The 12625-nt window shown below is 32.0% G+C and overlaps 1 protein-coding gene across 1 annotated transcript; it reads left to right on the top strand.

The window, feature by feature from the left end:
- The first annotated feature begins 342 nt into the window (after positions 1-342).
- On the top strand, positions 343-11845 carry LOC124373530. The gene is made up of 4 exons (XM_046831891.1): positions 343-663; positions 7557-7737; positions 9443-9615; positions 11641-11845. The coding sequence occupies exons 1-4, from the start codon at positions 627-629 to the stop codon at positions 11676-11678; spliced, it is 429 nt and encodes a 142-aa protein (XP_046687847.1). The 5' UTR covers positions 343-626; the 3' UTR covers positions 11679-11845.
- Positions 11846-12625: the final 780 nt, after the last annotated feature.

Below are 12625 nucleotides of genomic sequence, written 5' to 3'. Positions count from 1 at the left end.
TAGTTTAAATCTTTATTATATACTGTAGTTACGAATGATTTAGGGAAACTGTGTATTGTCTACGAAGCATGAGTATCAGTTTCAAAGAACTGAATAATTGATGACTAATTAAGCAAACCCACTTTGTGAAAAATAAACTCATCATATCAAATTAATTAAAGCTAATTGAAACAAAAGAATTTGTCAGAATTATATTATAAAGTTTTAGGTTGCGCAAACAATAGCAAATGCGATTTCATGATAATTTTCTATCGGCTTTCCCAGAAAACGTAAATAAATCAAGAATAAAGTTCGTAGGCGAAGGGTCAAGTTCGTGTAGACCAGTGAATCCATGATTAAATCGGTTGCGATGAAGTTCGTACACTGTTTATAGATACGGTATTATCGCACAAACATAACCTCAACGCGGTACATTCATTCGTGAGTTTTTATTACCGAATAAAGATAAGACTAAAAGAATTCGTGTGTAATGCGATACTTACAAGATGTCGTATCATTGGAACATTAATTTGTAAGAAAAAAATTTCCTGGTGGTTCCAACTCAAGGTCAACTGTGATCCAAGAGTGGTATCAGGTCAGACCCCAGTCAGTTCCGCTGTGACCAAGTACCAGTTCAGTGAGAAAACATGCAGCCTACTACTTTAGTGTGTTGTCTTTTATTTGGCAAGTACAATATTTACGATTGTATATTATTCACTTTTAATTATAATATTATTTATCTCCTACAGTTAAAATCAATTTGTAACATGTAAATATATTTAAACTGATCCTTTGCATAGAACGCATCAAGTAGAAATAGACAATTTTTAAAAAACAGGTTTCTAGAAAATTATCTCGTGCTGGAATAATTGATAGATAAGACTGAATTAGGCAGATAGTAGTGTTGCTTCTAAATATTATTAAGTGTACCGTAATTCGATTACTGAACTTAATTTACTATCTTATATAGGCAAAGAGATAAACTTTGAAGCCACTTAATTTAGTTGTAATTACTAAATTAAATTCAAGTTGTACAAAATTAGTTTCTACTATCAAAATCTATTTGAAAACAGATTACGAGTTGCATTATATTACTTTTAATACGATTGTTGAAATACAAAATAACAACCTATAAATATAATTGATCTCAATGTGACTTACATTATATAGTCTACATATAATCTCATGTTTATCATGTAGTCCAGAGAAGTAGTAAGTTTTAAATATAATTTTTGTCATTCAATTTGCGTGGGTTAATGAACTTATGTGATCTTATCTTATGATTTTTTTTCCTCTGATCTTACAAATATCTGTTGAAATTTTGTATCAATTTTGACTATAAATGTCATTTAAAATTACAACACTAATGTAGTTTCTTAGTGAATACAAATAATAATAAATAAAGTACTAATAGTCCACAGATATGTTGAATCTTCAAAAGATGTAGTAAATAAAGGGACATAAATAAAGGTTATTGACATGACAACAAGGCTTATGGAATGTCTTGTGTGCATGTGTAAGTGTGTACTTCACTCAGCTATGGAAGTGTTGAAGGTGGCAGTGGGTAGGCATGTGGGAGGATTGTGCAATGCCCTCTTAAATTGATCCACAACTGGTTTGGCTCTTGTTATCATTGGAGACCCTTCCTGCTTGAATAAAAAAGTGCATGCTCTGAAACTTGACTAAATCTTAATCAGTTCAAGTTGATCAAGTTTATTTGGAGAAAACTGACTTTTACTATGCACACAGTGAAGAACTCCATATGACATGAGAGTTACCATGCTCTATGGGAAAGGATGGAAAATACAACAGACTGGTTTAGGAGTGTTTTAGTGGTGATTACAATATATACAACGAGAGTAAAAATGGGTTAAATAAAAAAAAAATGCTGTATTCATTCAATTTATTTTGCATTTTGTTAGCATGACACCAACTTAAAACATAATAAAAACATAACATATTAATATTTATAAAGTAATTAAACAAAAAAGTTAAAATTTTTAATTGACGAACTAGTAACTTTTTAATCTTTATCATATATTTGTAACGCACATCCCTTTAGTACTAATAGATTAATAGTATATGAAGCCAGGATATAGTATCAGAATATTGTTTCAGGAAGATATCTGTATATATGAAAAGAAATTTGCAATAAATCCACTAAAAATTAATAAATAATTCACTATCATAAACATTTTAAAGTGAATAACAAATGTTGCATGGTAAACATGACTGGTAGAATGATTGAGTCAAAGTCAAAATTCTTTATTCCATTGATCAATACATAATTAATTTAACATTTAAATAGATTTGATTAGTAGGATTAAAACAGTGAAAATTATTTTTAATTAAATGTAAAATAGATTATTTGTAAAAGAGACATACATAAAATCCTAATAGTTAAAATATTAAAATATTAACTCCACATCACAGTTTAAAAATTCCTGAATTGTATAAAAAGGGTTTCTTTGCAGCCAATCAAGGATCCTGTTTTTAAACTTTGCTAAAGAAGTGTCCTTGGCTGAAACCTTGTGATTTGTTAAAAAATCTAATTGCATTTATCTGGTGAGGTGATCCGATTTTAGCCAATCATGTTGGGGTATATCTAATTTGCATCTATTGTGTGTTAAGTGATTATGAATTTTATTCCTGATTGATAGAATATGAAATGTTAGTTTTAGCGAATATTAAAATGTGGTACCTATATTGTAAACAGTTAATTATTGTTAAAATTCTTTTGTGAGTAAATAAATGCCTACAATGATCTTGTGGTGCCACTCTACAAATAGTTCTCACCACCTTCTTTTGAAGAAGCAAGATCCTATGGGTTGCAGCTGGATGACCCCAGAGAAGAAGGCCGTATGTTATATGTGATTGGAACAAGCCAAAGTAGCAGGTTTTCAAATGTTCTGTGGATATTGAAATAATAACACAAACAAAGACAGGTCATCGGTTTTGGTATGCCACACTGAAAACAATGGGCATTCTGTTACAGGAGAATGCCATTGACAAGGATTAGTGCTGTGTCAAACAATGTTCCTTTTCACAACTCTGTGCCATTATTCTTAGGCTTCCTTTATCTGAAACATACAGGGAGCATAAGGAAATCATTCACAACTTCAAACAGTAATACACCACCACATTGTTGTAAATTGTAAACAACACAAACTACAAACAAAAATATACAAAATGGAAGGGAACTGTGAAGTTATCTTAAGAACCTTCTTAGCACTTTGAGATAAAAATGTGTCACACTGAAAATAATTTTCTCATTTAGAAATAAAATGTCCTAATCAATACAGAATTTTGAAAGGGTATTCCCATTCTCATGTAAAATAAAAAAAATAAAAAATACAATACTTATTTCTGCTTTTTTGTGCAAGCTGAGATTGTCAAGTAGTGTCTGCAGTTTGATAGTGATACACAATGTCCGTTTAGTTCCTCAGAGAGGGTATTAGTCCTTATGATAATGTGAAATTAAACATATTATTAGATTTCTGCAAAGTAAATACCCTCATTGATATTACTCTTGATCTGTAGACCTCAATTTTATACTTTTTAGGTATATGTATTCATCCAATAACTTCTATATTCTGGTCACAATTTTTATAACATTTAGCACAATTAAGCCACTTTTTATTTTTGTCTTTCGATCTTTTGACATTCCTTAAGGAGTTGTTGAGTGAAAGGGATAATTTTAATTATAATTTTAAATAACCCTTACTGATTACAATACTACACTCAATTGTTTATTTATCATTTACCAGTAACCTACTTGATTGTACATCTAGTTATTGATTGTTCACTATCTAATAGATTGTTTACTGACTGACTGATTGTTTATTAACAACTCTTATTACTTGATTGTTTACTGACTGCTTCACTGTTATTGAACTGATGAGTGTTGTTTACCGACTAATGGATTAATTACTATGTGTTTGTGTACTGATGACATTCTGCACCACACTGAGAAAGTTAAATATCACTGATGGCATAAACATTCACTAATAAGGTACAGTAGTGATGAACACAGTTTCGTATCTGCAACACAGTAAAAAATAATCAAGACTTTTTCATTCTTTCTCAGACATAATTTAATAGAATGCTCTATTTATTCGTTGCGAAGAAAAATTTACAAGATTAATTGTTTGCCAGCATTTACCTATTAAGAATGCTAATGAGGATTAAGTTTACTATTTATTGAGTATTTGGATTGAGCTTTGTCTCTAAATATTAGTTGCCCTTCGTCAATAAATAATTGTTTGGTTTACCAAATAATAATATATCTATGGTTTTGTCAGTTTATAGTGATTCTCCTTAGATTGAGGTAAGAAATTAACCTCTAAGTCACTGTACGGTTAGTAAACCATAAAGTTTGTTTAGCAAAACAAATAATTTTTGCCTTTAAATCAATCATACTTTAAAATATTCACTGCAGAAGCTATTGCTATTCTACATGGATGTCAACTATTATCTTTGAATTTGCAAAAGTAATCAGCTGCTTGTACTGTCTGTCACTCATAATTTAAGAGCCATCTTGTTTCTACAACACTGTTGGCCATCTTGATTTTAGCAACATAAGATTAATTTTAAACTTCAAACACGTTTACAGTCTTCTTTTTAATCGTAGAATCTTGGCAGATGCCTCATTTTAAAGATGTGATTAATAAGCATCCAAACATTTTTTGTTTTTGTTTTAAATATTGGTTATTTGGAAAATAATAATAACTGTTTTATGAATTTCATCGTTTAAATTCTCAAACAGTATACACTTTGTACGAAAAACTAAAAAGTGTTTGGATATGTATTCATCATAGCTTTAAAACGGGAAATGTCTCATAATTTTACAACCAAAAATATGGCAGTGTTTGGATTTTAACATTGCTCTTATGCTTTAAAAACTGAAGGTTGTTTTCTCTACAGCCAACTCTTAACAGATGTGTCAGACATTTCCAGTTTCCTTAACCTTCTGACAAAATTAGATAAAAGACTGATTGGTGTTTCCTGACATAAAAAACATAAAGACATTTAAGCATTTGAAAATCTATATTATCAAAGGAACTCCTCTACTTGTTTCAATCAATGTACAAGTCCTTTTGCCACCTGGTTTGATGTGACCACCTTTCTATGTCACTTTCTTTCTTTTCATGAGCTATTTTATATTATATCATTTATGTTTATGTTATAACCTTTATTAACAGCTATTTTTATAAGGGGACTTGAACGCTCCATATAAACCCATGTTAAATTAGGTACTTTTGTGTCCCATTATCTTAGAAAGTAATAAAGATACCAACCTGATATTTTTATCACTTACTATGTGGTTCTATAAAAAGCTACTGATCTATTTTTACGAACCTATAACTCTGTTTGGCCAAGTTATGATTTTTTTTATCTAGCGAGTTCAAAATAACCCTGAAATATAGACTATTTTTTCAGTAAAATGAGGCCTAATAAGTCAATACTTGTTATAATTGTTTCTTTGTAGATCAGTAGCATCATAGATAAGTACTAAACATCCTGTAAAAAATTTCAGCTTGTTATCTTTAGTACTTTCAGAGAAAACGGGTCATTTGTGTGTGAAAAATCAAAATTTTCGGGAAAACGCAAAAAACCAAAAAAAATTAGATAAAAAGTATGTTTTTCACAATACTTGAGCTCTAAAACCCTCCAGGAACATAATGTTCATCATTCTCCTCTTCCTCTCCAAGAGCTCTCCTTCTTTTCTTCACTCGACTTTCCTTGGTCATCACTACTACCTAATTTCTTCTCAGAAAAACTGGGTGGCACTACAACTTTTGGAGTAGTAGGCCGAGGCCTAACTGTTGAGTCTTTCATCTGGTGAAACTGAAGGTAACCTTTTATAAAACCTATCACCTTTATTGGTACGTTTTTTAAAGATTCCTTTAGGTCTAGTCATTATATTATCAAAGATCACTTTGAAATAAAAGTCTATAAACACTGAGTCAACTTCCAATAATAACAAAATATTGTCAGAAAAACAAAGTTGCTAGGTTACAAACAATTTACAATAACAAAACAAGCAGACATCTGTCAAAACTGCTAAGGTCATAGAGAAACAAAACCTAAGAGTAAGTAAATAATAAATCAGTAAAATCAGCACTATAAGAAAGCTCAACACTGGATACAGCCGTCAATGGCGTTGCAGAGGCAACTTCAAAAATTTATTTTGAAGCATTTAGAAATTTTTGTGAGTGATAATATTAATATCATTGTATTCCGAAAATGTCAAACTACAATAAAAAAAAATAAAAAAATATATGTTAAAAAATAATTTTTTTTTGTCCAAGTCCCCTTAATACATAAAAATAAAATGAGCACTTCTTGAATAAATAATTTAACGTACAGTAACTCAAATCAAAATAACGAGGCTTCATAAAACCCAAATTTATGTTTCATGTACTTTGAATCTCTTGAATAATAATTGAAAATATAATTCTCACTCTATTCTTATAGAGTGAGGTAAAAGTCTGGATACACCTCCAAACAGGGTGTAAATTTAGTTCTGATACACCTGGATATATTCTAAATGGATTGAGATATTGATGTAAAATCTTCACCATACTTGTTAAATTACTTTTTTGGATTTTTTAGGATAAAAAAAATTACCCACTCTCTTTTTGAAGGGGGGTAGAAGGGGCTAACTTTAAATTTTCAAATTGTAACCCCAATCTTGTGGCATGTCATATTATAGGTATATTCTATAGAAACTCAATGATACTAAAAAAACACCTCTACACCATTTCTAGCAAAAGTTGTGGGCAAATAATGAAAAAAATAATAATCTGTAGGGACGATAGGGATGTGCATGTCAATGCATGCATGATATCTTTTAGTAAGACATCAAGGGGCCCAGCTCATCCCTTTATGTAGTATCAAATGTTTCTGGTGTGCATAATTTTGGTAAGAGGTGTCTTTTTCTAGATGGTATTACTCTGTAAGGGATTATATGACCATAACTTATGTTAGGATCGTCCTAGAAATGTTTTGTTCATGTCATTGTATAAGTTGAACAGTGCAAGGAACCATAATCACTTCTGGTATGGGTTGTCTGGATATGGGTGTACAATGTTTAGGAGCTATGACGATATCAGTGATATTGAGGTCCTCCATCTTGGATTTTGGTAGAATTTTTCGAATGGGAAGGAGATCATGTGGTAGATCATATAAAGAAATCTGTTTTACTGTTTAACATCCTCTATCATAATAGAATATCCACACCTTCAAACAGACTAATCATTTTCATAGTACCAACCAATCTTGGCTTAACATAGTTTTTAGTCCTGAATTGAAATTAATAAAAGTTTTGATTTTAATTCTCCTATTAAATGTTTATTTGATTCTGACAAAGACACCTCCCTTGAGTTTCAATATCAAAAAATTAAGGAACAGTGTATTACTAGTAAGTTATAGATTCTTCCTATAAAATAAGACATTTTGTGTTGAATTCATCCAGGGCTTTATTTTTAGTAAGTATTGTAAGATTTTAGCCTTAAAAGTTTCTCTCCGCAGTTGCAGACATGTGTTGGAATTTACATGGTTCTTGTTGTCTGTAGTCGTGTTGGCTGTTGTGGTGGTCCCTGGCAACAGCCAAGTGTTGCGGACTCGCACCACCACACCTCTGCCACCCCGCAGGGAGAGATTACCCTACACTCCAGTGAGGGGTAGTCAGCGTCAGGAGAGGCTGCCCTACACCCCTGTCAAGCCTACCACCATGCGTCCTGGCATGGTACTCAGGTAAAACATTTCATCGTAAAGAACCTGGTATCGGTATTCAATACTTTACTATACTGTTTTTCAATTAACCATAACACTATTTCTTATCTTTGTTCTTTAGCCACAATCTTAAAACAAATTCTGCAAAAATCCAATTTTATAAATTTTGTTTTACGATCAGTAGACAGTCATGACGAGCCAGCTGTTATGTTGGCTGACACCATGCTGGAAGTGTACTGTTTGAAATTCCTGGGAATATACCTAGATCGAGGTTTGACTTGGAATGATCCCATCGACCACATTTGCTCAAAATTGGCCTCAGACATTTATGTTTTGAGGTCTCTAGCCAAATACTGCCCGAGTCAGGTTCTGATGACGGCGTATTATGGCTTGATTTACCATCATCTCACTTACGGGCTGGTGTTGTGGGGAGCTTGTGCAAAACAATCAATTCCTGAGAGTGTTCAAGCTGCAAAAACAAGCGATCGGCATTATCGCTCAGTTGAAATTTAGAGAGTCGTGCAAGGAAGCCTTCAAAAATTTGCAACTGTTGACGCTGTCCAATCTCTACATCTTGGAAACAACTCTGTTTTGTATGTCTAAATGTGCCATGACGAATGGCAGGGGACATACATGAGTATAAAACTAGAGACAGAGGTAACTACCAAACTGGTAGACACAGAACGGTGATTTATGAACGCTTGCCTTCACAGGCAGGTGTTCATTTTGTCAATAAATTACCAGATTCAATAAAAAGCACTTCAACGCTCAAAATGTTAAAAATTCGTCTGAAACGCTTTTTAGTGACACAAACATTTTATAATGTTGACAAGTTTTTGGCATATGATTGGGAGACCACCAATTAAAAAGACTGACTGAATCCGTCGCTGGAAGTGGGAACAATTGGTGAATAAATGGATGTATATAAGTTTGCAAATTGTATGTTTGAATGAGTTTTCTTGTGGTGTGTATGACAAAAATGTTAGAAAGTAAAAAGTAAAAAAATTGATTGCATTGTATATTTTTCCAGCAATAAAAATCTTATTTGATTTGATGTTAAAGTATTAAATGCAGCACATCTGGGATGTAGATACCATTAAAACATATCTTCTGGTATTATCTTGGAAGTAAGCTAGATTTATCGCGTGGCTATCATTTTGAAATATCATACTAGTATGATTTGTGCAGCACTGATGATGTAATGATACTCAAGATTGTCATGTTGGAACAATATACTTGTAACATTTATAAATACTTAGAAACATTAGAAGACAGCCACAAGGGTAGTGCTGGGTTGCAACAAGAATGCAGGAACGAACAGATAGCAAGCCCAGATAGTCTCTCTTGGTGTACATCAAATTAGTTTAAAATTTGCTTATTTTAAAAACTTGAACGTAGGATTATTTTAAACACGATAAATACTTAACATTAATCTTAATATTAGGAGATTAGCCACACAGAGAGACAACTAATATTTCAAATGTTTTCTTCTTGGTAGGACGTAGTATCCTGTCGGCATACCTTGTGTGTGTTGTGCAGTTTAAGAGAACAATTTTGTTTATTTTAACCTAGTTTGTAGTTATGTGTTAGGTTAGTTATTTACCTGAAAGAAGAGATCAGATTACAGATCTCGAAACTTAGTGTTACTGATTTCTTTTTTATCACTGAATGATGGCAAAAGTCCATAAAAATCCTGTTTCCTTCATAATTTAAGAAACGGTTGCAGGAGCAGAACAACTACCAGAAGAGTGCCGTTTCCCACGAAGACTACGCCGAAACCCTGCAACTGTAACTGCAACATCACTGACTATCGACCACTGTGTGCTGGCGATGGAACAGATCGTGACACCTTCGCCAACCAGTGCCAACTCGACTGTTTTAACTGCACACACAACAAGAGTGAGTACTCTTACCCCAATCTACTTGTGGAGCATTGGCACTTATAACCACTTTGATTATCGAATACACTCCAAGTAAACAACAGTCTGGGGCCAAACACAATTTTAGTTTAAATTTATAATTGAAATTAGGCCATGTTTTTATTTAGTAGAAATACTAAAGCGGTCCAGCTAATAGAGGTTTAAGAATAATATGTTTTGTTAAATTGTTTAATTATAAAATCAATTAAACAATAAATGAAAATGATCTAGTTGATAATTGTAAACTTATTGTGACTAGATTAAATATGGTCTGGACCATCCCCCACCCACGCGGAGTGGTACAACAGTTTCTATCCTCTTCTCGTTAGCTAGAGCCAGAAACAGGCTGTGATGTGAATCAAAACTGAAGTAAATGTATGATTTAAAAATTTAAAATGCCAGTAAAACATTTAGTGATTTGTTGCTATTAACATTGACTCATTTGAAAATTTTACTTAATACAAGACAATAACAAAATTTCCTGTTAACTTAAATATTACTGTAACCAATGTACTGACAATCAACTTGATATTTGTCTCATAAAACCAACACTTTTCTCTGTGACCCGAGTCATGTACCGACTTTGAGACAGTTAGGCTAATAGTAATGTACATCCGCCACAGTCAGTGTGTTAAATATGATACTTCTTTAGCCACAGAATACGTTAGACTTCAGAACAGCCGGATTGTAATATTGTGTCGCCGCAGTTAATGTTTTAACATTTAATCCTTTAGATCAGATAGTTGTACCGTTATTATAGTACATATATTAAAATTTATATGGAGCTAATACTTCGTAAATCAAAAACAACTTTTCGGAAATACTTGATTTATTCCGAGATTAAAGTTCACTCAAAAATTTGACAAAGTTTACAAACTTTAGATTCGATTTTCTTCAAAACTTCACACAATCGAACAAATCTAATTAAGAGTCTGATCAAAAATGAATTAAAAATTAAAATGAAAACTAAAAATGTATACTTCTCCAAAAATGGTTTAAATTAACAAAATAAAATAAAAAGTTTCTCTTCTCAAAATACTCAAAAATCAATATAAACACAAAACTTGATATTAACTTTACGACCAAAATTTTAATTCACAATACTTCCAAAAAATTGAATTAAATTCTCAGACTCTGTAAGATGGGAAAACTTTAGAAATTTAATTACAATAGTATAAAAATAAAAGATATTAACTAAAACGCTGGTACGGGACTTACTACTTTGAAGATTACGGAGGCTGATAGGGATTTAATACGCACTGAAGAAAAAATTAAATACTTGAATTAAATTTACATGCGATAAAAGAATTACTCTAGATCCCAAAAACTATAGGATTAGAGGAAGAACACTGCTTCTCTATCGACATCTGCACCTTCTCGTTCTGGCTTCAAGACTCGACTGATCCCCCTCTCTCTCCAACGAGCCGGGTCGGAACGTCTCACCGTAGATAACACGATCAGCTGATTGACGGTCTCGAACCAACAAAACGATGTCCACGCACCGCGTCTAGTTAACAAGAGCCTACTTCCTACCGCGATTCAGCATAAATAAATACGACTATGGTACAAAGTAAAAACTTGTCAAGAGTATAAATTGATTTTTTTTTCAATCATTTGGCAATTAAAATACTTCTCCGTAAAGTTTAATCATTTCTTTACTGTTAACAATTCTCTAATATTATGTTAAAAGATGTACTCTGTGTTTGAAACTAACATGGCCTCAATCAAATCCCTTATTAAAGAAACTAATAAGGTCTAAAAAACAACCTAAAAAAAATGGACATGTAATTATTATATAGTTTTTAGAAGATTCAAACATTTTGTATAATTTAAAAATGCATGTAAACTTTACTGAACAGTTTTGAAGAAAATATGCGAAGCCAAGACGAAAGCCTCAATAATTGACATATTTTCATCTGCTAAACTGGATGTACACTTGCATGAAAATAATGTATTTTTTCAAATTTACATTGAAGAATGAATTAATAAAAAACATGTTTTTCAGGATATCGAGTGCTACAACAAGGAGAGTGCAGCAGATAGAAAGTTGACCGAATGGAGTTATGACTATCAGAAACTGGAATGCATCCATTAATTTGCTAATTGTTGGTTGAATAACATTACCATTCTATGTACATGATATAATTTTATATTTTTAAATATTAATATGTATATATTGTTTTAAAATACAAAATGAAAATGTTATTGTATATTATTCTATTTTTCTTTTTGTATCAGTGAATTATCACAGGAAAAAGAGCTATAAGGATGTTTTATAACATCCAAGCCTGGACTGGTGAGAGTTGGTCAATCCTAGATTTATTCTTTACGTATTCCTTAGATATTCCTTGGATATTCTGACAGAGTTGATGCTAGATAGTTTGCCACTTCTTGTGGCCAATTAGTTTGATTACTCCTCAGTCTTTTGTATGTGTTCTATCCTACTTTAAAGACACAAGAAAGGGCAAAATGTATAATCAATTTGCAAACTAGGCTAGACCCTCAGTAACATATTGGCTGTTGCATCATCTCAATTTTATTATTAACACCTTTCCTGTGGCTGTACAGGGTGGTACAAAAATGTTGGGCTGGCTATGCATTTTCAAATTCTGTGTGTGTGATTCTAAGCTAAAAATTACGAATAATTTTTTTTCCAATTTCCACTACGTTTAGCCGCTAGCCGCCAGCAGTTAGTTTTAGAGATAATAATTTGTTAATAAAAAATAAAAATGGTGGCCCTGTATACTGAGTGACCTTGAGTATTAAAACAGCCAGTACACACTATGTGGTTAATGATGAACAATTTAAAGGATAACAGAATTATGGATATTTGACATCGTTACATAGTGCGTTACATTAGTAACATCGTTAATTACATTAGTGTGTTAATCGTTATATTAGTACAACAGATACGACGCTTTGAGAACTGGTATGTTTTCTCTTCTTAGGTGCCATTATCTTATAAAATAAGGATAAGGTTGAACATAAAA

The sequence above is a fragment of the Homalodisca vitripennis genome, unplaced genomic scaffold (assembly GCF_021130785.1).
Source record: "Homalodisca vitripennis isolate AUS2020 unplaced genomic scaffold, UT_GWSS_2.1 ScUCBcl_5818;HRSCAF=12731, whole genome shotgun sequence".
Lineage (NCBI taxonomy): Eukaryota > Metazoa > Arthropoda > Insecta > Hemiptera > Cicadellidae > Homalodisca > Homalodisca vitripennis.
This window is presented reverse-complemented; position numbering and strand designations above follow the sequence as displayed.

Coding starts and splice junctions, on each gene's coding strand:
- LOC124373530 (XM_046831891.1), top strand. CDS start 627: ATGCAGCCTACTACTTTAGTGTGTTGTCTTTTATTTG. Junction 7,738..9,442: donor CGTCCTGGCATGGTACTCAG/GTAAAACATTTC, acceptor AAACGGTTGCAG/GAGCAGAACAACTACCAGAA. Junction 9,616..11,640: donor TAACTGCACACACAACAAGA/GTGAGTACTCTT, acceptor CATGTTTTTCAG/GATATCGAGTGCTACAACAA.